Raw genomic sequence first — 24180 nt, 5'->3', positions numbered from 1 at the left:
TGGACGTTGAACCTCGAAATTCTGAAGTTATCGCCAATCGTTCCGCAGGTCTGCAAACAATGCAAACAAAATCACCAGCGCTAAACTACTTCGGGCCGGCAATGGAACTCGTTGCCGCTTCTCAAGACTGCTTCAAGCACCGCAGAACGACATATCCGCCCTCTTGCACATCGCCCAGCATGTCGACTATTACTCGGACGTTGCGGAACCTCCGCAGAGTTGGTATCAAGGTTTGTATCCCCGGAATCATGGTTTTAACGTGGTGGACACTGTACTGACTTGCTCTCCCTTTACAGGACGCTGCCCACCAGATGCAGGTACGGACCCGGGAATAACAGAGAATACACATTAGGATTGAATGCTCACTCTACGGGCTTGTTTGATATAGAATATCGGTATAGTTGGAGAGTTATTACCTTGGAGAGACCCAACCCGACTGACCCGTTGCACGCACAGGTGATACCAAAGCTGGTACCCTCATCGGAACCGACCGTTACGGCAACAAGTACTTCGAGAACATGGCGGAAGAGTTGCCCCGTAAGCCTGACTTTCAGACATCCGATGACGACTGAGTTATTCCGCGAAAAGACTAATAAACGGTTTTAGTCCGGACACGATGGGTCGACTACAAGCAGAGTGAATACGACGCTTCGCAGATTGAGCCCGGCTGGTGAGCATCCTGCTTCGAAGAACATGGCTTGTGGGCTTTTTGTTTTGCTAATTAATACATATAGGCACGCTTGGATGTCCTACTTGGTCGACCAACCCCCAACCGTCGACAAGCTCATCCAGACCGGTGTCCGTCCCTGGGAATTGCCCGAGCATCGCCCTATGCTGACTCTCTCCCGTGGTGCATACAAGACCTACTCGACGTGAGTACCCTATAATAGTGTTCCGAGGATCTACGGGGTAACCCATAGCTAACGTCATGAAGCACCCGCCCCAAGGTCTCTGCCTGGACACCTATTGCTACTCCCCGGTAATGCATTTCTCGGATCTAATCAGAATGAAAATAAAAATTTGCGGGCTTTCAAGTTCCGTTTCTTCTGACAATTCGTGATATCCGTTTGGTGGAGATTTGTAAATAAGAAATTGTCATTGGTAGTTTGTTTCCATTCAAATTGTTCCGAATTACGGCATATATTCAAATTATTTATTGACAAAATCTATCGACAAGGTATCATATTCAGCCAAGAAAGATACAGAAGAAGGATATATAAAAGAAAAGAAAATACCTCTGGTAAATACAACACTATTAGACAGAATGCACACTTAAAGAACATATAGACCAGAGCCAATATTCGACCAGTGCCGGATGGGCCGTCGGTCTTCGAGTTCAATGCACCACCATAGAACCTCCTTCAACTTTTCGATCTGCCCTCCAGCTTCATAGGCCCTGGATAGAGCATACCAAGCTTCAGAGTTATCCCAAGAGCTGCCACGCTTGGTCAAAGTCGACAAGAGACCATAAGCGCGGTCGCGAGCGGCGAGACGGTTGAGGAACTTGGGTTCTTCATCTGGAGAAAGCGAAGCTGATTTGAGATCCTGAGGCTTGTGTGGCTCTGTGACACCTAGCAGACGAGCAGAGTCGCTCTGCGAGTTCTGCTTCGACGACGGTAAGAAGGAGAGTGTCGAAGCATCGTATGTCACTTCGGACTGAGGAGTTTCTGCAGGCATTGTCTGATCCCAGATGTCGAGGAGCAAGTTTGCTAGCCCGATGGTGGCTCTAGGATGATCGGGGTCACGCATCAGTGCTGTCTCGAACTGCTCTATTGCTTCATGAGGTCGCGATTGAGCTATGGAGAGATATGCTTGTTCAGCTTGGAGATCGGCCCAGAGCTCTTCGGAACTCCTGGACACACCCCAGCCCCGGTTGCTGAAGGATTTGGCGGATGCGTTCTGTGCTGCAACAAGTGCATCTATGCGGCTGAGTTGCTTGGAAGCCTCTTCGCATGCTTCCTGTGCGTCGTCGAATAATGATGCTCGTCGGTAAAGCCCAGCAATGAGGAGCCAGATCTTGACGAGGACCCCAAGTGCGTGTTTCTGGGCTTGGGAAATGGGGAATCTAGTTACTGCACTTGTGGGTGAGTCGAATCTGTAAGAGGTCGGCAGTCGAACGTCTTGCTCAGGCGGCTGTTTCGGATGCCCAGAGGGGTAAGGCTGGTGCGTGTGCTTCATGTTGTGAGCAATAGGCCAGAGAGGTTGTTTGGCGCTCTGATCAGATGACGGAACGGCTTCAGACACTGCAATTCCAACTGTGTGCTGGTGATTGGCCTCTTTCTGAGTTTGCTGTGCTGTCCCGATATCAGATGCTTCCGGTATCCCCTCCCCATTCGCCATAAAATCATGTTTTGGAAGGTTTTCAGGCTTCTTAACGCTACTGGCACGCCTTCTAAATTTCTGCTTCACCGAGTCCGACTTTCCTACTCCCTGTCCACTAGAATCAGGGGGATTTGTATCCTCGTCTGTGACCTGAATGGAGGGCGCTCCTTCAGCGCCATGGGGCTGCTCTCTTGCGCCGTTTGTGGTGTGATCACCTCCAGACTCCAACCTCCGTTCTGGCAGACGGGATACCCTGTTCCGTGAAAATATGCTACCACGGAAAGTTTTCACGGTTCCAGCGGAGCTTTTCGGTGGAATGAGATGATCTGTCTGGTTGGTCTTCACATTTTTGCTACTGCCTTCACCCTCCAATTCGAGATTTTGGAATAGAGTGGCGAAAAGACTGAGGAGCTGATGGCTATGGTTAACAGCAGCCTCTGGACCCTCCATGATCTCAACAAATGCAAGTTGCGTCACGCGCGTCTCGATAATACGCTCTTTCTCCCGGCCTCGCAACTGATCAACTAGGGCGTGCTTAAGATCTGATGCATCGAGTTGAACGTCCAGATGCTGTTTTTGCGAGCGTTTATCATGCGATGTAACAGCAGTTGGGAACTGCTCAAATGCGGTTTCGCATGAACGCTCAGCCATGGCAAAATCATGCTTTGCACTCAGCAGAAGCGCGAGAAGATGCCATAAGGACACTAGATCCCGTGCCCTTGCGAGGTCTGCCTGATTGGTAGGATGGGTGTTGGATGTAAGTGCTGATTTGACGTAGTCGATTGCACCATCCAGATCACGATCTTCCGCCAGCACAAGGGCAAGAGTGTATAGTGATGAGTAGTTCAACTCATCTTCCAGTTCTGGAGCAATGCTTCTTTCTAGATATTCAATTGCTTCGGCTCGAATGTCATCCCGAGCCTCGTTTATTGGCGTCCAGTAAGCCCAGTTCGCAAGTCCGACACCGATAGCCCTGTATGCCATGGCAAGGACTGCAGGAGGGACGTCCCCGGAATATGGCGGGTTTGTTTTTTGCCCAGCAGGCTGCTGGTCACTTCCCTGGCCACTGGCGCTTTCCTGAGCATGCCTATCAACGACCTTCTGGATGAGTGCGACCAAATCCTTCGCTTTCTCCGCTTCCCTTTCTGAGCCAAAGCAGCACAGCATGCTAACTCCTTCAGAGAGAGTTCTCAATAAAGTGCTGTCGTCCTCGAGTTCGCCCGATTCTGCTGCTTTTTCCGCGCGCTCTTTGGCACTAATGACAATCTCTATGTACGAGTCGAGAGCTTTGAGCGCGAGATCGAATTCCGCCACTGCAGAGTGGACGTGGAACAGGCGTCGAAGAATCAAGTGGGAGTGGTACGTCTTAGTAGCAGCACGGTATAAAATCTAATACAATGCTTTTTAGTACGCACGGAGTTGGCCCGTAGGAATGGCTTTAGCACTTACATCAAGAACATTCCGTGAAACAGCACTTTGGCCTCCTTCCCCGAGATCTTCATCCCGCCAGTGGCCCCCACAGAGTACTTCCCAATTCGCAATTATTTGCTCAACCCACTCCTCAACTTGCGAATTCGTGCTATTTGCTGTGGGAAACATGACACTTTGTAGGAGATTCGCTTCATAAATCGACTCCACACGGCGCAATTCGCTAGCAAGCTGAGGGCGTTCAGGTTCGCTAGTCGCAGGTACATATGGTAGGCCATGTTGCAGGATAGCTGTCAAGGAATCGTAATATGATTTCCAGGTAGCGAGCTTCTGCCCTTGGGAAGAGGATGGTTGTTTTGCGACGGGATGCGCAGACCATAATCGGAATGAAGTCAAGGCAGTTCCCATCAACTTATCGTCGACAACGACGGTATTAGCGCATATTTGATCGCCGGTTAACTGTGCACTCTTCCCTAGAAGCTTCTCGGTCCAATATGAAAACTGAGGGGTACTCGAGAATGTCTGACTATGGCTACTCAGCCACGGCGTGAGCGAGCTGATTGCCTCCAGTGCATCATTAGGTTTCGAATCCGCGGATAGCCCAGCACCTAGTCCGTAGTCAGACAAAGGCTATTCAACTTTATAATATGACCAAGCACTCACTTTTAAAGTAACACCCCTTGACGAGACATACTCGTGTCCATGAGGAAGGCTCTTGGCCATTGTCCGAGATGCTGTTCACCGTCTCTCCAAAGTCGTTCGGCAGACGAGATGCTGCTATCCCCGCTTCATTGAGTGTATAATGTATCCAACCCAGACAAGCTTGTGTTTGGAGTATCTCCTGCGGTGACGCATCCGGTTTCTCAACAATCGACAAGAGCGAGGGTACTAATTCGTGTAGATTGAACGAAGACGATTGAGCGGTCGACGGCCGTTCCTTATCATGCGCAGCAACCTTGGATTCGGCCCTAGCGACCTCTAGGTAGTCTGTGATATGCCATATTAGTTTTGCCCTCGGTCATCAGGTAAAGGGAACTTGAGAAAGTACATGTCTTGTGAGGTGCATGCTTGGTCACCTTTCGGATCAATTCAGGGACTTCATCCCATCTGTCCTGGCATCGTGCCGTATCCAGGGCAGAAATATACCGCTGCGCCTTCTCCGAATCACCCTATGGACACATGTCAATGGACTCCTGTTCCCCCAATGAAGGCTTGGAACACGTAGCTATGCCTCGGGGAAACTCACAGTCATGGCGGCGTAGAATCAAAGATACAATAAGACTCTGGAGGTTGGGATGGTGAAGAAGAAAACATCTATCCCAAGCATGCCCATCCAAGGCTCAAGGACCGTTAATATTCAGATTGCTTTCAATGAGGCTTCACTATTTCAATGTCCAACTCTCGCTGATTGCCGCGGCCAGGGGAGGGGATGACTAAGTTCACCGCCCAGTTTATCGTATCGTACTGTATCGTATCGGTATTACCGATGGCAGGTTCACATGTGGTCGTGTGGTCCGAGCTTCTGCCAAAAATTATTCTACCTTTTTTTTTTTTTTTTTTTTTTTTTTTTTTTTTTTTTTTTTTTTTTTTTGCGAGCCCTTAGCCAGACAGAGGGAAATACAAGGAGACAATTGATTGCTTACTTTCTTGTTACAACAGCCATTGAGCAAGGCAACAACCATCGCCCCTCACGATATAATGGCGACAATGTCTTTGCGCGCGGTCACGCATCGCTTGACCACTACGCCCGTTCAACAATTACCTCCAATTGCTTCATTTTTGGCGACATCACTAAGCGACTGCGGAGAGCTTTTGTCTGCGCCTCAGAACCAGAAGACTGGAAAGTCTGATTCTGACAATGCGATTCAGATTCATAAGCTCAAGACTCGTCTCGGGAGTCTGTTGCAGGACAGGAGCTTCGAAGGCCGATGGACTGGTGTTGTGCTGGTGAAAGCGACTGTGGAAGCTGGACAATGGGAGGTTCTCCGTGGATGCGAACCTTTGGTGCGCAGTCTGATTGCAATTTTGGCGGTAGGTCTTGACATGGAGATTGGCTGAGAGTGCGGTTGATGCTGACTTGGTTCTAGAAACAGGACCCCGTCACCACGAAGAAGATGTGCATTATTACATTGACGCGCATATTTCACCTTACTTACCAATACCCTACGCTTGTTCGCGAGATTACGACCCCGTCGCTCCCGGGTTTCATCACATCCATTCTGAATCTTGTGTCCGTTAAGCCATCCTCCGAACCGATCAGAAAGTTGCGACCCAGCACACCATTCCTAGAAATTGCCCTGCATGTGATCTTGGAGCTGATTGCGAGACATCCAACAACTTTCCGTCCATTCTCTGCGCAAATTCACAGCTTGCTTCAGGCGATCATTGGCTCTACCTCACCTACATACCCCAAACCAGTGATGGAACTTGCGCAGCGATTATTCATTTCTCTGCACAACTGCGCGCCGAAGAACGCTGCCGGAGATGAATGGAGGAATGCGAACTTGTTGACAATCTCGTCCATCCATAGAACATCAGACTACGTCTTCAGAAGTATCATCGAACAGTGGGAATCCGTGGATCCGAATTTGCGACAAGCTGCAGCACCGCAAGATTACACTCAGGAGGTAGGCGATGATGGACCAGACCCCTTGGGGTTGTCTGGATGGCGTGGGATCCACTCTGGTGTTGATAGGATACTTGCGCTTTTGCGACTTCTATCTACTTTCTTCTCGACACCTACAGCTTCAGCAGTTTCTATCCCTGTGGGCCAGATTTTGGATTTGACATCACGCCTGACATCGGTCATCGTGCCAAACGAAAGTGGGGGTGTTCAGGCTAACTCACAAATCAGTCGGGAAGAGAGAGAAAGTCTGTGGACAGAGCTTCCTCGCATTCACGCTGCCTGTATGAAGCTCCTCGTGAGTGCTATGAATGCCCTGGAGACCGGCACCATGTCCGTTGCGCAGACAATCCTTGAGCAAGCAACTTGGGTCTTCCGCGCCGAGAAGTTCAGCAGGAAGGTTCGTGTGTCTATGTATAACCTGGTCCGTTCTTTGCTGCCAATCGTGGGCCCATCCATGACGAAGCAGGCTGTTTCTTCCCTGACGGATCTATTCCAAACTTGCTGCGTTGACCTCCTGCCGCCAGCCGATGATACAAATCCCTCTGCAGGATCATCTACCGATGCAAAGGGGAAGTCAAAGGCCAACCAAGTCGCCGTGAACGCAGACTCGTTCTTGAATTCCGGAAAACAAGTCCGCCAAGTCAAGCAGGGTCCTTTGTTCCCTGAACTCAAGCGCGCTGCATCAGAACTGCTCCCCATCATTCTCACATATGTCCCGACGGAGCTTCTCGTGCCCTCCCTACGGGGTGAAATTGACCGTAAAATCATCCTGACAGCGGACAAGAACGCCATGATTTCCAGTGTTTTGAACCCACTTCCTGCCGCGAGAGGCCGCGGAGCAGGGTCCAGCATCATACCATTTTTGGCCCGAAGCTACGCGGACGAGATGGAGGTGGAGGGTTTGATTAGACCCAGGATGCCCGTGTTGATGAGCACACCTGATCTGAACGGCAATGTTGTCGTTGATGAGGACGAAGACGAGGATGAAGATATGTCTGTGTCTGCGTATCAGCCTACCACTCAGAGCACCGGTTTCCTCAGAACGTCTCCCCCATCTGCGGCCCTTTCGTCCCAGACAACAAGCGTTGAAACTTTCCAGACATCCACGCCCGCACCCTCTCTGAACAAACGAGTCTACGAGGAGCCCACTCCCCAGGCTCCCGTGGCACAACCCGCAGAAAAGAAAGAAGACGCACAAGTCAAACGAGCACGCTTCGAAGATGATACCATCGCTGCCCCAACCAAACCATCCTTGGCGAAAGAATCACCGGCTACTTTCACAGGCACGGCCGCTATCCCTGTGGAACAGTCCTCGGTGACAACTACGTCAACGCCTCAATCTGTGCAGACTGCAGCTCCTTTCCCAAAGCCGGTACCCGCGACTACCCCCGTGAAGATATCTGCTGCAAATGAGACAGAGGAAAGTGATGATGAAATGCCAACCTTGAACATGGAGCCAGACACTGATGATGATGATGATGAAGAGATGGATGGGTAAATATATTTGCAAATAAAAATTTATATATCAAAAGCGTTATAAACAACAAGTTCTATATTCTGTCTATATGCTATATCAAAAGGCGTATCTTCACATTTCATAGAACCTGCAGCCCACTCTCCCACCACTGTTCACCCCTAATCCGCCGAAACCATGGCTCCTTCCAACACCACCACCCCTCTCCTTGAACACCCAGGTCTAATCCACGAATTGGACTAACAGGTATAGGCTCAGTAGTCCACATACCACCCCTTGCAAAGTCATCCGCAGCATATCCTCCCGTAGTCGTAAGCCAAAAGTACACGAACAAGGCGTTCCCGGTCCAACGTAGCCATCGGGGTAACTTGTATGGAAGCACGGATGGCAAGATGATCCTCTTGAATGTATCTTCGATAGTGATGCCAACGGCCTGTAGGATAAAGAACATAAACGGGCCGAGTGGCCTCGTATCTCCCAGTTGGGTATAACTCCCAAAAGCATGAAGGAGTCCACTAAGAGAAAATGCGACGAATGCGATGACAGCGCGCCGGATATTGTTATTTGTCGCTAGTCGTTGTGGTAATAGAGATAAAATCCAACGACCTGCATTCGTGAATCCGACACGGAATAGTTGATGCCACCATCGGCCCCAGCATCCAGCAAGACCGTGTTCCAGCGCAGATTTGAAGAATGGGCCAAAGGTATCCGTGTAGAGCCAAGGAGCGTCGAGAGGGACGGATGTTATAGCCCGTGCAAAGTTCGGAAAGGCAACAGATAGTCCAAGGAATATCGGTGGACCGAACGAGGTTCCATAACTCAGGGCAATATAAACGCCATATCCTGTCAACATATGACGGTATAAAGTGATGCCGCTTGGGATGTCGCTAAGATAGTTGAACGGAAATGGCGGTGGTATACCAGGTGACGCCATGCCTATAAAATAAGGGTCTCGCATCATGAGGACTTTGACGAAATCTAAGAGGAGGTACGACTTCACAAAGGATGCAAATGCAATCTTCAGGCGGGTCCTAGCATCCAGGACTTCAGAGTCGTTCAGTTCCCGTGAGGTATCCCGCTTCCCTGGGTTTAATTGAGCGTTAACAGATGCCGGGAGCGGTCCCATGGTAGAAACGCGCCAGTTCCATTGAGGGCCTCTCATGTTGCTCAATAGGTCGAATGCCCAATTGAGACGGTGTAGAAAGGACTGGGGATATGCCTGCCATATAAGCACTTCTTTCTGACTCTTAGGCTCTCCATATCCCTGTCTCTTTGCAGAATCATTATTGGGCCCTGGGTTATATGTCGGGGTCGGGCCACCGTCGGAGCCACTGGTTTGTACATCGCAGCTGTCTACATCACCATCCTTGTCCATATCGATAAACCCAGAATCTTCAGGTCCCACATTTGCTGGAGCAGTTCGTCTCTCAATCCGTTTGAATTTCTTCTCCACATCATTGAATATAAGCAGTGTTGCGCACCAGATAACCCAGTATGTCGTCAGCACACCCAGCATATAGCCATTCGCACCCAGCTGTGACCGTCTGTATTTGATCAAATCAAACGCCACACCGAGAATCAAAGCGAAAATTGATCTCCGTATAAATCTTGAGCCATCATAATGGAGCACAAGCAATGCCGATAGCGGAAGACCAAACAGTACAAGCATATGCCACAGGAAGAAGGGCTTGGTATCGCCATGTTCGGTTAACGTGTCCAATCGGTCATGGAAGCGCTGAGCGAGTGTATTGTAGGATACAGGGTTCGTATGGCTCATCAGGGATAGCTGATATATTCGGAGTATTTGCGCCTTGGATGCCGGGATACTTTTCACTTTATATATGTGTAGCGAGACATCCAAGCATGACGTTGAGTTCTCAAACCGAAAGTCGCACAGCTATAAATAACATTTCAATCACACTCAAGCAAGGAATAGAAAAAAAACCGACGATTCACAGTATAATAAGATGAATAAACCAGTGTTTTGTACATTTTCTCGTTGGCGATGGCAATATGCGGTGACGTCTTCTCTTAGCAAATCAGGTATGGCGTTGAATAATCACATGATATCGCGTTTTAGCGCGATACGCACCGCAACCGCGCTAATCCCGATCCGGTGGCGCTTATACTGATCACATTGGCGTCGCGAAAAGAAAAGTAGAACTTTCTTCAAGATCTGTCACTTCTTGCAGTGGGCGTAAGCAGTCATGGTGCTGACTATTGGAAAGCGTGATATCGAACATGTTGATCTGACTGGCGATGATGATAGATATGCGCGCGCTCAGAAAGCCAGCCGTATCGCTCGTGAGCAACCAGTCTTAAGCCTGGACGATGAAGTACAGGTTATGCCCTCGTTTCAGCTTTCGCAGTCCTTTACACAGGATGCACAGGAAGGGGAAGATGATGAGGCGACGGATTTAGTTCAAGGAAGCCAGGATATTGACTATACCAACGCTTATATGCTCTATGGTATGTATTCAAAGTGGGCAACTCGAAAGAAACTAATTTAAATTAGGTCATATGCCTACTAAGATTGTTGGTGTCCGCTTCTACAATGGCCAGGCCACGATTGGCGAGCGAGTGCTTCTACTGCGAGAACCCAATAATCCCTATGATCGGAATGCCATTCAAGTCAAGAATGTTATGGGTGACCAAGTTGGCCATATCGGGCGTAAAGTTGCAGCAAAGCTAGCCACATATATGGTAAGATAGTCTTCTCAAACGACACTGGTATATATTCCGTTAACTGCTTCATCTAGGACGCCAGGGAGCTTCTTGTTGAGGGCTTGTTGACTGGAATCAAAGGGGCTTATGATTGCCCAATTTCTTTGAGCTTATTCGGAACGAGCGATACTTCTAAAAGACAGGAGCTGCAATTGAGAATGGAACGTGACAGGCTTCCCGTGACTGAGGTGAAAAGGACAGAGCGAGAGGAAGACAAACAGCGGCGAAAACAACTCCAGCAGGAGCTCAAAAGCAAAGGCAGACCTGGTGAGAGCATGGACATGCTCGTCAACCAGAGTATAATCTTCAACCCTCGGGATGTCAACAAAGTCGTTGAGGAATTCGGTCTCAATGAATCGGATCTGGCAAACATGCCAATGGCTGAAAGCCCCACAGCTTTGGCGACTGAACTTCTTCACTACCAGCGTCAAGGATTGGCTTGGATGATCAGCAAAGAATTACCGGTTCTGCCTTCACCTGGGTCTGACACTGTAGAACAGCTTTGGAAGAGGAAGGGAAACTATTTCACGAATATCGCCACTAACTATACTACGTCTACAGTACCTCCGTTGGCTAGTGGTGGTATATTGGCCGACGATATGGGCTTGGGAAAGACTATTCAGATAATTTCTTTGATTATGGCTAACTCTCAGCCCAAGACCCCAGAATCATCCGCATCCACCTTGATTATATCTCCTGTGAGTGTGATGAGCAATTGGAAGAACCAAATTGAGCTCCATACCAAGAAAGAGCATACTCCGCGAGTGCTGATTTACCATGGCGCTGGCAAGAAGGAGGCTGCGAACCTCAGCGAGTATGATGTGGTTATCACGAGTTACGGCGCCCTGGCCATGGAATACAATGAAAATTCTGATGTATCACCAAAAAGTGGTATTTTCTCGGTCTACTGGCGCCGTGCTGTTCTTGATGAGGGTCACACAATCCGCAACCCACGGTCTAAAGGTGCTCTGGCCGCTTGCAATCTGCGATCGGGCTCTCGCTGGACATTGACCGGAACGCCGATTATAAACACATTGAAAGATTTATACTCACAAGTTCGCTTCCTTAGACTCTCCGGCGGTCTAGAAGATGTGGCGGTTTTCAACAGTACTTTGATCCGGCCCCTTTCGCGCGAAGACCCTGACGCGCGTTTACTTCTCCAAGCACTCATGGCTACTATTTGTTTGCGGCGTCGGAAGGATATGAACTTCATCAATCTGCGCCTGCCTCCCCTCACTTCTCGTGTTTTCCGTGTTAAATTCCATGCCCACGAGAAAGAGAAGTACGATATGTTCTTGTATGTATTCAAAAATTCCTCATGTTATCAACTAACGCATATTTACAAGATGACAGATCCGAAGCGAGAGGTGTGCTCTTAAATTTCAAGGCCAAGGAACAAACCAAAGAGTCTACCTACTCGCATGTACTGGAAGTCATTCTCCGCCTGCGTCAAGTTTGCAACCATTGGACGCTATGCAAAAATCGTGTCGACAAACTGACTAGTCTTCTGGACAAGCATAAGGTCATCCCATTGACCCCTGAGAACATCAAAGCGCTCCAGGATATGCTGCAGGTTCGGATTGAGAGCCAGGAGACATGCGCTATTTGCCTTGAGATTTTGGAACAGCCTATAATCACCGCTTGCGGTCATGCTTTTGACCGCTGCTGCATCGAGAAAGTCGTCGAAAGGCAGCATAAATGTCCTATGTGTCGTTCCGAAATCAAGGACGCGTCCACCCTGGTCTCCCCTGCGGCTGAGTTGGGCGAAGATGCAGACTCCGCCGTCGGGGCCCCGGACGATCCCAGCAGTAAAATCGAAGCACTCATTAAAATCCTAACAGCACAGGGACAGGTCCCTGATACCAGAACAGTAGTTTTCAGTCAGTGGACATCTTTCCTGGACATTGTCGAACCGCATCTCAGAGCAAACGGAATCGGATTTGCTCGTATCGACGGCAGAATGGACTCCATCAAGCGCGACCAGTCAACGCGCACCTTCTCCAACGATCCCAACTGCAAAGTTCTTCTCGCCAGTTTGAGCGTCTGCAGCGTTGGATTAAACCTAGTCGCTGCTAACCAGGCCATTCTCGCAGACAGCTGGTGGGCTCCAGCCATCGAGGACCAGGCTGTGGATCGTGTTTACCGCTTGGGCCAGACGCGTGAGACGAGCGTCTGGCGTCTTATCATGGAAGAGAGTATCGAGGATCGCGTGTTGGACAGACAGGAGGAGAAGCGGAAGCTGATGCTTGATACATTCCGGGAGACGGCTAAAAAGAAGAAGGGCGAGGACAGGGCTACTAGGATTGCTGAGCTTGAGCAGCTTCTTGCATAATTTCTCCTTCATCTAGGTCCCATTTTGCTTACTTTCTTGCCTATCTTCATTTCATGTTAATATGTATTACGAGCCCTGTTGTTAATTTGTTGATGAGTCGGACCCTGGATGGTCTATGAAATGCCAATAGCTTTCGTTATTCACGTCAAGATTATCAAAATTCGTATTCACCTCTTGCCTTTGTTTCTCAATCTCAAAAAACTTGCGATTGATATGGTCTGTCAACTCCTGGTATCTACTATGATTCTCATGATTCAATAAGTCCTCGATGGTCTAGTGGTCATGATTTCCGCTTGTCAGCTTAACAACTGCAAGCGCGGGAGACCTGGGTTCGATTCCCAGTCGGGGAGTCCTTTTTTTGATTTTTCTTCAATCCATTTCCCACCTCTTTTTCCCTACATTATTTTTGCCATTAAGATACGTATGGAGTAGGATTGAGATTCTTGCTGTCGGAAAGCATTTAAACGTATATATACCCATAAAACATGACGCTTGAGTCATAAATCGTAACAATATATTTAACTGGCGTGAGAAGGAAAATGGATAAGTGATTTGACAAGAATATAGGGCTGTTCACAAAAGAAAAGAGAAAAAAGAATCGAAAAGAACAAAACAAATTTTCGCCTGAAGGATCAAATAAAGAGTTCACTGAGTGTTGCAATTGGTCTCCTTTATTTTGGTCGGTTCTGCATTGTTGTTAATCGCAGGCCTTTCTGGTGGGCTTCCGAAAGTCTGCTCATCCTCAGAATCGGCACCATCAATCGACATTGCACGAATTTTGGTGCTTGCTGCATCATCGTTCTTTCCAGATTGATTTGATGCAACCGATAGTGGATTCAGACCTTGAGACATGTCAGCGTTCGATGGTGGCGGTGGGCGTTGTTGCGGAGTAGACCCTGCGGTTGAAGTTGTGGTATTGCCGGAAGTCCGTGAATGCGCATGTGATGACGGTGTAGGAAAAAAAACTGCTACTATTTGCAGGAGAGGTCGGAGCTGGTCGAGAGATGCTTGTGTCCGGCGGCAAAGGACGCGGGCCAACATTGTGCGACAGCTGCGGCAGATGAGGATGATGTGGCAGGCTCGGATGTGCGGTCCCCTTCTGATCGAAGTGATATTGGTTCGGTTGGTTCGCTTGAACCTGAGCTTTGGCCGCCAACAAAGCTGCTTGTTTTGCCTGCCGTTTTGATTCTCTTTGGGTCATCAAGGCTTGATATGCACGGGGATCTGTGCGTCGAAGACGTTCGTCGCTTGGATGCATCTGGACGCCTTGCTTTTCTTCCTCAGTGAGATTGTCGTTGTCTTCTCTTTGTAAGGTTTCCGTAAAAGTGATATTTCGAATTATTCTCCCAGGTCCGTTGTCGCTCTCGATAATCTTGTCGAGAACAAGGGGATCCTTGCCCATGAATTCGGTGAGATCCTTCTGAGGAACGGAACCCGCTGGTTTAAGGTATTCCCCTACGGATTTGTTTGCCCAGCGGACTGGGTCCTTCTTGTCGACCACGCGATTAGCCAGGTGGCTCTTGAAGATCGCTTTCCCGAAGAATTTTTTCTTCGAAGGTGCCACCAGAAATGAACCTGTAGACAAACACAGGCTTTTGTTGACCTAAACGGTAAACACGTCTCACCGCCTGTTCTTCCCAGACTGGGTTGAATGGTCTTCCGTGTTTAGTATCTCGTTCCTCATCATCTATCTCTTGCCATGTATCCTCATCGTACTCGCCTTTAGAGCTAGACTCACCGTATACTGGGCAAACTTCGTCTGGAACATCTTTTTCAACGGGGTACTTCTGGAGGAGATAAGCAAACGGAACAGATGGGCTCAGGCCCTCTGCTGGATCCTGTGATTTACGAAGCAACGGCCATTTGTCCGTGTTCTCCTGGCTAACAATGACTTTGCCATTTCTCGAAGTATATAACGTGAAACATCTCCGCATCTCTTCGCCCCACGCTCTATAGGGTATGACGGCCCATTGTTCCTTTCCCTTCTCACAAGGTAGTTTAATGGGATGCTGTTTGTAAAAATAGTTAAGGGACTTGTTCACGAAAAGACGCCGAGCTGTAGGAAACTTTGGGCCAAGCATGACAAAGGTTTGATCACTGTCCTCAGAACTGAACGGATAAAACAGCTGAGAGGATTGGACTTTGTGTGGGCCCATATACCACTCCTTGTCCTCCCACCCATCTTCAGGCTTGGAGCTGTCATTCTTTCGGATGATTTCCTGGCCTTGCAACAAGGGTTCTATCCTCCGTCGCTTACGGCATTCGCCATCGACGACGGCAGACTCGTGAACACAACCCTCGCTGTCACCGTCAGTTGCAAGTTCACTGCGTTTCCTATTTCTAAAGCTTTCTCTGCGTGAAGGAGGGGGATGCTCTGCTTGTTTTACTCTCAAAACACCGAGTCCAGAAACTGGAGGTGTCATCATGTGGGGGTTGGAGGAAACTCGCGTTGAGGAGTTCCAACATAAGGAATAGACATTTGATCCAGGTAAGAGACAACCGAGGAGACATCACGGCTATCTTCAGACCGAAGCTTTGATTTCTCCTGGGTACTCTGATACTTAAAAGATCTTTTCCGAAGATAGTGTATTGCCCTGGTAACCGACGATCGGTGCCCAAAAGCTTTCATTCCCAAGTCATCATGTAAGACTTTCAGATCGATATCATGCAAGAGGACTTCTCCCGTGATGAAATTGTCTCGTAGCGCGGCTTCGAATGCGATAGGGCCCGGGCGAATCCTCACGACTGAGTTGGACCATGGCGCCTGGGGATTATGACAGAGAAATTCGACTACCTCATCGAGCGTCCAGTCGAGCGGATCCCTGTCGTCAGTTGTCATTATCCTAGTAAATCTGAAAGGTTAGCGCTTGGCCTGCCAAAGTAAGTTTTGCTTGCCATTATATTCCAATACTAGGACTATGATGTTATCCCAAGGAACAAGCACTCAAATCCGCATTTCTTTTCTTTTTCTTTTCTTTTCTTCTTTTTAAAAAAAAAATAAAAATAAAAATAAAAATAAAAAAAAATTGAAAAACTGAAAAGACCATAGGTCAAGAAATAAATGGTAAGGTAGAAATGTTGTCATATAAGAATATAAACGCCGAGGGGTAACACCGGAGTAACGGTTATGGAACTAAAATACCAGTAATAAAGACAGAACAACAAAGAAAAAATGATAAAAAGGGAAAGGGTGTGCTAACGATGCTACCTCACCAAAAGACTAGACGGTAGCATGACGCGCAGCGACAACGATAACGCGAGGGCGTCGAGAAAAGTCACGGTGGATGCGATGATATTGATAATTTTGCCATTAAGGGAAGGCGGTGCCTGAGGCGGTATTGCAACACCCAATGCGAGCTTATTAGTCATCTTCCAAGCATCACGTTTGACCCCGCTCATGTCGAGAAGACCGTCCTTGATACCGATGAGAAGGCTCGTTTCGGCGATTGAGACTGGATCATTGGAGTGAAGGTATTGCTGTCAGCTATCTATTAATACTCAAGTTCTAGGCAGACATGGATAATACCGTCTATTCGAGCTACCCGCCGCAGCTGGACCCCGCCCAGGAGGCATATTTGGTGACGACAATCAAGGACTGGGCAATTCAGAATGGCCTGACAGTTCGTCCTCAGCAAAGCTTCGTGCCCAGGGAGACAGATCCTAAGGGAGTCCTGGCAACAAATGCTCCGGTGACGCTGTTTCCGAGTCCATTTCCGAGATCCTGTTTCGAGGAGGCGAGAGCATTGCAGACTGTCTATAACCAGCTCTATGCGGCCATAACATGTGATGAAGCATGGCTGGGGAAGATCATGGAAGAGTAAGACACGTGCGATTGTTTATTTTAGAAATTCCGGCTTGTATATACGTGGAATGCCAACTAAGATCACATCCTCCGTAGTCTCATTGACGTGGACGACTTTATCTCGCATCTGTGGAAGGTCCATCTTGCGGTGCAGAAAGAAGGATATGCCCAAAAATTGTCCCTTGGTCTTTATCGGTCCGATTACATGGCCAACATTCCCTCCAATGCGAGTGCGTCTTTGAAGCAGGTGGAATTCAACACCATTTCATCATCTTTCGGTGGGTTATCTTCGCGCGTGACGTCGCTACACACGGAGCTTCTGCGTACTCCTGGGTATCCACCTCATCCTTTGCTCGATTCGTCAGTACCCCCGGAAAACACGGCTATCGAGACGCTATCCGCGGGCCTGGCGGTAGCGCACAAGAGCTATGGCCCGTCCAAGTCCGCGCCGGCTCTTCCATTGTGCATTCTGTTCCTTGTACAGGAGGACGAGCGGAATCTTTTTGACCAATTAGCACTTCTGCAGCAGCTCACCAGAGTGCACAAGGTGCCTGTTTTCCGACTCCAGAGCACTGAAATTCTGAATCAGACGTCAATTCCTAGCTCCAATTCAGCTCGCCCCTTGATATACCACCCACCCCAATCCCCCGGTACACAATACGAGGTGACAACAGCGTATCTGCGGTGTTTCTACGCCCCGAGCGAATACAAATCCGAGCGTGACTGGGAGGCCCGGACACACCTCGAGCGTTCAGCCGCAATCAAATGTCCCACAGTTCTAAACCAACTGAGTGGAAGCAAAATCGTACAACAGGTTCTAGCCGAAACTACTGGCCCCGACCACCTTGCTAAGTTCCTGGCTGGCACGGATCCGGACACGATTTCAAGGCTCCGTGCAACATTTGCCCCTCAGTACGACCTTTCCTCCAGCGGGCGGGGCCGGGAGCTTGCTCTCAACCCAGAAACAGCAGCGAACCATGTCCTGAAGCCACAGCGCGAGGGCGGCGGTAATAACATTTACAAGACCGATATCCCTGATTTCCTGCGTTCGATTCCCGAATCGGACTGGAAACGATGGATTTTGATGGAGCTGATCCACCCCCCTGCCAGTGCCAAGAACGTTGCTTTACGGAGCGATGGTGAGGTTCTTGGGGACAATGTCATTAGCGAGTTAGGCATCTACGGGACTATTTTGTGGGATCAGGAGGGAGGAAATGTCCTTTGCAATGAGCAAGGAGGGTATTTACTGAGGACCAAGGCAAAGGATGTTAATGAGGGAGGAGTCGCGACTGGATTTTCTAGTTTAGACAGCATTGTTTTGTTTTAGGTACCCTTTGCATTTAAATAGATTAACCATTAAACCAGTACACTACATTAGTATTACACTTGAATCAGTATTACACTTGAATCATCAAGAGTCACTGCAGTCTGTTAGAACAGCTCGAATATCCACCACCACCAGTAAACCAACCTCTATAACGCCTTCATAAAACCTCCATAGCCCTAAAATAAAAATAAAGAAGCAGTTAGCACCGGTAATAATTGTACATTCTCATCTTGGTAAGGATCGGTCATCGTCTAACCCTGGTTGACATGGATCTGGCCAAGTTCAATCCGTCTCACCAAGGCTGTTTCGGCTGCAGGGCTGTCTTCGACGGCTATGGAATAATTAGCATCAATTCCCACAACGAAGGAAACGGAAAACGAGAAATAAAGAAAAGTTACCTCGACCACCCTCTTTATACCAAGCAAAGGTATGCTTCGCGAAAGACTTCGCCTCCTTCTCCTTCGAGTCCTTCGACTCACTCCACTGCTTTGGAAACTCATTGGCCGGCAAAAGCTGCCAAGAGCGACAGTTCAATTCCTGCGCCTTGACTGCGAGTTGATTGTACAGGTTGAAAGTCTGTTTCAATCGATCACCGAGAGTATGGGACGTCTCACCTGGTTCCAAGAACGTGTTGAGCGCATAAATCGGTTGGTTGCGAGTTGTGTAGACGAGACCGTTCTCAGTACGGATAAGGCCGCGCTTACGCAGAGCAACAGGCCGACCGAGAGAGTTGTGCAGGACTTTCATGGTCGTGTTGTAGGAGATCTCGTCGACGGAGCGGTGCTCGACACGACCGACTTCCATGCGGGTGAGTGGGTTGCGACGCCTGCTCCAACAGGAGAGAGTTAGTGGACCGCGGGCCTCGCGTTCTCTGCGCATGTTCAGAGTATTCTCTGAAGTTCTTTCCTTGGGGATTGGGGCCGTCATACGCGATCTGATATCCTTGTATGTGAGCCGGGAGTCAGTTCGGGACCAGTATTCGAGCAACCACCCCGGGACGTCGATGGAAATATACCGGGGGAGGAACGGGAAGTCGCGAATAGGTTTACCTTCCCAATCGAGGACTTTGGTGCCGTTTTCAATGAGGTCTTCGACTTCGCCCAGGTAACCGATCTCTTTCTGCTCGAGGGCGAACAGGATGGGAGGTAAGTCTGTGGCGCTGTAGGATGAGTGGTGGGAGTGCTCGCATGTGTGGTATTGGTCCGGGGTTGTAGTGTCTGTTAAAAACTTGTTAGTATATTACTTTAGGTTAAGGAGCTGGGGGACGGGTATACTCACGAGGACAAGGGATGGTATTTCTGATCAACGAAGGATTCATTTCGTCTTGTTTTTCAGTGTTGACTGTTATTGTAGCGTTAGGATGCTGGCTTTTTGTAAGTATGCTGAAGACACTATGGTAGAGAACTGGATAGCTAAATTTATCGTAGAGAGATGGCAGTATTTATGCTTCTCTTGCAGTTCCCAATATTGTTATTAAACAAAGCTCTTCGACAGTATCAAATCCGGGAATATCCCATTATTCGGAACATAGCTATGTCCTGTATAGCAGCAGTAGCAAACAATTTACCTTGTTTTGTCACTGATTGGACACAAATCAGCGGGATATGCCCTTGTATGGACAAAGAAATATCAAAATGCCTTATATTTGCCGTTGCTAAAAGAATAAACAATGACCGAACCTTGAGTATAAGTTATGGAGCTTCGAGTTAAAAGCTTTGACTGTTCTCTTTCTTTGATATCTTTCAATATGCACAAGGATGTGAGAATAGCACATCGAGTCACCTCTGAATGACTTGTGTCAACACTGTAAGAGAGCCTTCGGAGATATTCATAGATCTGTAGTTTTTGAAACCCGAGTTCTTTTTTATCTTTCATCAAAGCAATTACTTCTTCTCTGCTATAGGCTTCCGCGCTTGAAAGATCAAAAAAACCCCCTACAACATGGTACCAAACCTCCTCGAACTCTTTCTCCAGCACACGTAGAAAATCTTGCTTTACACCTGTCCTTGTTATGAAACACACAAGCCCAGTTATACAACTTTATATATAACCGACTTAGCCAATGCTGGCTCGTACCGCACCCTAATATAGTAGCGCCAGAGAGCGTGCCTTGACTCGATAAATACGATTTCAAGTTGGTGAAGATTCGGCCTTTCTCTATAGGCGAGCAGGGAAGACAATGAAATACGTACATGAGAGATATAGAATCGAATTGTCTGTGTTCGACACCGGGTAGAGTTAACGAATTGTCTAACACGTTGGCCACGACAGAATTGGTTCAGTCAGGTAGCCCAATGCGCTTGGAAGCGCTCTTGAGGCAGTCCTTGTTGATGTCGACTAGGGTTAATTGTTTTGGCCACTGGTTACCCTGCTTATGACGGTTATATGGAGAATATCCTGCACCCACGCCCACGTCCATATGTCTGGGACTTGAGTTGGCATGGAAAAATGGAATTAATACGGACTTTGTCGAAAATTTCCACAAGTAGTTGCCATTGATGGTGTGGATGGTAGCATCGTATACCCGGAGGAGGCCGCGCGTGTATAGATTGGCACCGGTAAGCAAGTGGGCGTTGATTCTGCTGAGCATTGTGTAATCCTTAAGACAAGATAGGTAAACAAAGGAACACAAAATAAGAGAATGGACGTGTATCAGATTCTGAACAACACGAAAATGGCCTGGTTATAATCCAGAATCTCTGTCACCTGATAGCCAGTTGAAAGGTTTTTTGTCCCACGTCAGCTTCGACATACTAAAGAAGCCTTTCCCCCTGGTCCAATGTCCAAAACACGGTTAGCTCCACACGCCTCCGTAATCATGACAGAATCATCTTCTTTCCGGGTGATAATCGTGGGTGCTTCGGTGGCAGGCCTGACGCTGGCTCATTGCTTGGACAAGGCCGGAATCGACTACCTCGTGCTCGAGAAACATGAAAACGTCGATCATGTCTCTCTTGGAGGCTTTCTCTCCGTCCAGCCCAATGGAGCTCAAGTCCTGTCCCAGCTTGGTCTCCATGAAACCGTAGCCGCCGCTGGAGAGACAATCACTGTCTGTCATACAGGCTTTCCAGACGGTTTCGGATTCAGTGATCATTGGCCGGATCGGCTGCATAAAAGGTATGTCTCTTTGCTTCTTCTTTCTTTTCCCTCAGAACACTGTGTCACCTCACAATGCATCAAAAACTGTGTTGCTAAAATTAGACCGATCGCTCGACACAACAGATTCGGCGTGCCCATGACTGTCATTCGTCGGCAAGAGCTATTGCACATCCTCTACAGCAGTCTGAAAGACCATTCCAAAATTTTAATGAAGAGGAAAGTCGTGAGAATCGGCCACACCAACTCCGGGATTTCAGTCTGGACTGCCGATGGGTCCGCCTATCATGGTGACACGGCAGTGGGCACAGACGGAGTCCACAGCGTGACTCGTTCCGAAGTCTGGCGCATAGCCAACAGTGAGAAACCCGGGTTCATCCCCCCTGCAGATAAGACCAGTAAGTGTTGCCTGGCGGTGTAAATAAGCGCTAAGATTGCAGAATGGACCAAATTGACGCTTGTGGGTGTTTACAGGTCTGGTTACAGAATACGCTGCTGTCCTCGGAATCTCCGTTGGGAACACCGGTATTGAACGCGGCGAACAGATTTTCCGCTTCATTGATGGCTCGGTTATCTTCCTCTTTGGTGGCAAGGACGGCTCTGTTGGTTGGTTGCTTGTGCAAAAGCTTGACAAGAAGTATGTTTGGCCCGACAGACCGCGTTTCACCCAGGACGATGCGGTCAGGTTCTGCGAGGCACTGCAGGATGTGCCAATCTGGAGAGATATCAAATTCTGCGATCTTTGGAATCGGAGGGAGCAGTTTGACATCATCAGTCTCGAAGAGGGAATCGTACAACAATGGAACTACGGACGTATTATATGCATAGGCGACAGCGTCAACAAGGTATCCGCTACCAAGTATTTTATGCATGGCAATGCTAACAGTGACAATCAGATGACCCCCAACCTAGCTCAAGGCGCAAACACAGCCATGGAACAAGCAGCCGGATTGGCCAATGCACTATACAAGATAGCTAAGAAAGGCCAACAGACAAAAAAGCCCTCCGAGTCAGAAGTTTCGAACGCCCTCGGAGAAGTCGCCAAGAAACACTTCGCACACATCAACACCATTAACCAGGGTTCTTATTTCTTAACAAGAATGCATTCGCGGCAAGGATGGGCAAACACCTTTTACGGACGCTACATCTATCCCAGGACTGCGTGGGGTGTCGTTCCGTATCTGGCGTGGTTGTTTTCGGATAGTGTGGCCATCGACTATCTTCCTCTGCCTGCCAAGCCTATTGGGAAGGTGGCTATAGCAAGGGCAGCGATGGAAGCAGCAGCTGGTGGAAAGCAGTCGACGTGGAATTGGGCCCAGAGGTCGACAGTGGTAATTGGGTCGGTGCTCATGGCGCTTGGAGCTTCTTTCTGGTTTAAGCCTTTCTAAGCATGTGGGTGCATTTGGATGATTCATTGACTAAATTTATTCTGCACTCTAAGCACAAGATCTGACTAGCTACCTCTCTTTGGTGTAAGAATTACAGTAGATTACTTTATAGGCTGCAATGTAACTACAATCTCAAGGGGACAGGCCATGCGGTCAGCATAGTTGGCGCCAGTTGAGCCAAGGCACCACGTATTGACAAGACAAGATGTCTATTAGTCATAGAACATGAATACACGGCTCGTAGAAAGAAGAAATTATTCGCAATGCATGTGCCGGGGTGTGTCTACCTGATTTTTTGTCATCGTATGACCCTAACACAAAGCGGCAAGCCCTAATACCAAGTATGCGGCTATCCACATACATTTATGACTACTTTCATCCCACGTAATCTGCCCTTTTTCCCAATAAATCCATTACTGATTCTTTCAATTAGCCTCCAGTGAGCTTTATTTATACCAAGAAGGCAAGATGACTACAGAACCAATCGCCATCGTCGGCACCGGATGCAGATTCCTGGCTCTTCATCCTCCTTATCCAAACTCTGGGATCTACTCGTCAACCCTCGAAATGTAGCCACTAAAGTCCCAAAGATCGATTCAATATTAATGCCTTCTACCACCCAGATGGATCCCACCGCGGCACCATGAATGTCCTGGAATCCTATTTTCTGTCCGAAGATATTTCCCCTCCTTTGCAAGGATCTGGAAGGGGCCCGCCCACTGATGATCAAGCTTCTTGCTCGGGCGGCCTGTGTTCCAATTCTTTGTTGATACCATTATCATGTCATCTACATCGAAATCCACTTCCCGCCTGGAACGGTTTGCATTCCGTTGTTGATGTGCCTGGGTAGTGCGGATTTGTTCTTGCACCCAGTCCCATGTCTCTTTTAATTGTTGTAGTCTTTGCTGAGCATTTGTCTCTGTGACTGTTCCATTAAGTTTTGACGTCCAGTCAAAAGACGTTCTGGGGGTGTAACCACTGTCAATGAGAAAGGGAGAAGTCTCAGTGGACTCACCCACTAACAATGCGCCAGCGAAGTCCATCATAGGGAGCTTTTCTGACCAATCATTCTGGTAGTGATTTACAAATGGACGTAGGTGTTGTTCAATTATTTGGTTCGCGTTCTCTGTTTGTCCATCTGTTTGTGGGTGGTCAGCAGTTGAGAGCTTCAGCTTCACACACAGCACGTTGCACATTGCTTTCCAAAACTCAGAGACAAATTGACCTCCCCGGTCGGAGACTATAGTGTCCGGAAGGCCTTTCCATCGGTAGATGTGCTCGATAAATAGCTTCGCCATGTCCTCTGCTCCAGTTGTTTTGTAACAGGGCAGTGAGATGTACCGTTTACTGAAACGGTCCACGATCACGAAGATGCTGTTGTACCCTCTCCTATCCTTTGGGAAGGAGCAGAAGTCCATTGACAGGTGCTTCCAAGGTCTATCTGGAACTGGCAGTGGCTTTAGGAGACCCGGGGGCCTGTCACGTCTAGTGTTGGTCCTCTTGCATGTCATACAATTATCCACATAGCGTTCCACATCACGGCTCCAATTTTCCCAGTAATAGCGTTCCTTCAGGAGCTGCTTGGTCTTTGTCTTCCCTGGATGCGCAGTTGATGGCTGTTGATGAATCTCATCCAATAATCTGACTCGCAGGTCATCCTG

The 24180-nt window shown here is 48.5% G+C and overlaps 10 protein-coding genes and 1 non-coding gene across 11 annotated transcripts; 6 read left to right on the top strand and 5 right to left on the bottom strand.

The window, feature by feature from the left end:
• Positions 1-458: 458 nt before the first annotated feature.
• On the top strand, positions 459-1403 carry EURHEDRAFT_414206 (complex I NDUFA12 subunit family protein; the record flags this gene model as incomplete). Its single annotated transcript, XM_040782358.1, has 4 exons — positions 459-537; positions 607-670; positions 735-872; positions 935-1403. Coding segments are annotated over 4 exons (330 nt in total), but the record flags the coding sequence as incomplete, so codon positions are not given.
• Positions 1273-5002, bottom strand: EURHEDRAFT_516685 (putative filamentation protein (Rhf1); the record flags this gene model as incomplete). Its single annotated transcript, XM_040786502.1, has 5 exons — positions 1273-3711; positions 3772-4358; positions 4414-4737; positions 4799-4919; positions 4997-5002. The coding sequence occupies 5 exons, from the start codon at positions 5000-5002 to the stop codon at positions 1273-1275; spliced, it is 3477 nt and encodes a 1158-aa protein (XP_040637091.1).
• Positions 5003-5448: 446 nt separating this feature from the next.
• On the top strand, positions 5449-7874 carry EURHEDRAFT_503993 (uncharacterized protein; the record flags this gene model as incomplete). The annotated part of the gene is made up of 2 exons (XM_040785805.1): positions 5449-5781; positions 5838-7874. 2 exons carry the CDS (start codon positions 5449-5451, stop codon positions 7872-7874), a joined length of 2370 nt encoding a protein of 789 aa, XP_040637090.1.
• Positions 7868-9851, bottom strand: EURHEDRAFT_414203 (wax synthase family protein). Its single transcript, XM_040782357.1, has one exon. The coding sequence runs from the start codon at positions 9625-9627 to the stop codon at positions 7972-7974; it is 1656 nt and encodes a 551-aa protein (XP_040637089.1). The 5' UTR covers positions 9628-9851; the 3' UTR covers positions 7868-7971.
• Positions 9852-10028: 177 nt separating this feature from the next.
• Positions 10029-13053, top strand: EURHEDRAFT_482412 (DEAD/DEAH box helicase). The gene is made up of 4 exons (XM_040785520.1): positions 10029-10319; positions 10366-10553; positions 10610-11871; positions 11928-13053. Exons 1-4 carry the CDS (start codon positions 10058-10060, stop codon positions 12904-12906), a joined length of 2691 nt encoding a protein of 896 aa, XP_040637088.1. The 5' UTR covers positions 10029-10057; the 3' UTR covers positions 12907-13053.
• Positions 13054-13168: 115 nt separating this feature from the next.
• EURHEDRAFT_t111 lies at positions 13169-13256 on the top strand. The gene has a single exon. It is a non-coding gene; the product is annotated as a tRNA-Asp (tRNA).
• A 503-nt stretch (positions 13257-13759) lies between these two features.
• EURHEDRAFT_404177 (putative SNF2 family helicase/ATPase) lies at positions 13760-15329 on the bottom strand (the record flags this gene model as incomplete). The annotated part of the gene is made up of 2 exons (XM_040780290.1): positions 13760-14509; positions 14532-15329. The coding sequence occupies 2 exons, from the start codon at positions 15327-15329 to the stop codon at positions 13760-13762; spliced, it is 1548 nt and encodes a 515-aa protein (XP_040637087.1).
• Positions 15330-16311: 982 nt separating this feature from the next.
• On the top strand, positions 16312-18159 carry EURHEDRAFT_414200 (glutathione synthase). The gene is made up of 2 exons (XM_040782356.1): positions 16312-16723; positions 16805-18159. Exons 1-2 carry the CDS (start codon positions 16422-16424, stop codon positions 18033-18035), a joined length of 1533 nt encoding a protein of 510 aa, XP_040637086.1. The 5' UTR covers positions 16312-16421; the 3' UTR covers positions 18036-18159.
• Positions 18160-18383: 224 nt separating this feature from the next.
• EURHEDRAFT_460211 (uncharacterized protein) lies at positions 18384-19241 on the bottom strand (the record flags this gene model as incomplete). The annotated part of the gene is made up of 1 exon (XM_040784632.1): positions 18384-19241. A coding segment is annotated over one exon (858 nt), but the record flags the coding sequence as incomplete, so codon positions are not given.
• A 728-nt stretch (positions 19242-19969) lies between these two features.
• EURHEDRAFT_516680 (uncharacterized protein) lies at positions 19970-20625 on the bottom strand (the record flags this gene model as incomplete). Its single annotated transcript, XM_040786501.1, has 3 exons — positions 19970-20003; positions 20036-20285; positions 20403-20625. The coding sequence occupies 3 exons, from the start codon at positions 20623-20625 to the stop codon at positions 19970-19972; spliced, it is 507 nt and encodes a 168-aa protein (XP_040637084.1).
• Positions 20626-20853: 228 nt separating this feature from the next.
• Positions 20854-22695, top strand: EURHEDRAFT_516679 (FAD-dependent oxidoreductase; the record flags this gene model as incomplete). The annotated part of the gene is made up of 5 exons (XM_040786500.1): positions 20854-21152; positions 21258-21529; positions 21606-21976; positions 22028-22381; positions 22657-22695. 5 exons carry the CDS (start codon positions 20854-20856, stop codon positions 22693-22695), a joined length of 1335 nt encoding a protein of 444 aa, XP_040637083.1.
• Positions 22696-24180: the final 1485 nt, after the last annotated feature.

The sequence above is a fragment of the Aspergillus ruber genome, assembly GCF_000600275.1.
Source record: "Aspergillus ruber CBS 135680 unplaced genomic scaffold scaffold00021, whole genome shotgun sequence".
NCBI lineage: Eukaryota > Fungi > Ascomycota > Eurotiomycetes > Eurotiales > Aspergillaceae > Aspergillus > Aspergillus ruber.
Note: the sequence above shows the minus strand (reverse complement) of the source record. Positions and strands in the feature narration are given on the sequence as shown.

Excerpts from the sequence above, each read along its gene's own strand:
- EURHEDRAFT_414203 (XM_040782357.1), bottom strand. The coding sequence starts at position 9,627 with ATGAGCCATACGAACCCTGTATCCTACAATACACTCGCTCAGCGCTTC.
- EURHEDRAFT_482412 (XM_040785520.1), top strand. The coding sequence starts at position 10,058 with ATGGTGCTGACTATTGGAAAGCGTGATATCGAACATGTTGATCTGACT. Across the intron at positions 10,554-10,609 it reads CAAAGCTAGCCACATATATG|GACGCCAGGGAGCTTCTTGT; the intron begins GTAAGATAGTCT and ends TGCTTCATCTAG. Across the intron at positions 11,872-11,927 it reads GAGAAGTACGATATGTTCTT|ATCCGAAGCGAGAGGTGTGC; the intron begins GTATGTATTCAA and ends ACAAGATGACAG.
- EURHEDRAFT_414200 (XM_040782356.1), top strand. The coding sequence starts at position 16,422 with ATGGATAATACCGTCTATTCGAGCTACCCGCCGCAGCTGGACCCCGCC. Across the intron at positions 16,724-16,804 it reads CTGGGGAAGATCATGGAAGA|TCTCATTGACGTGGACGACT; the intron begins GTAAGACACGTG and ends CATCCTCCGTAG.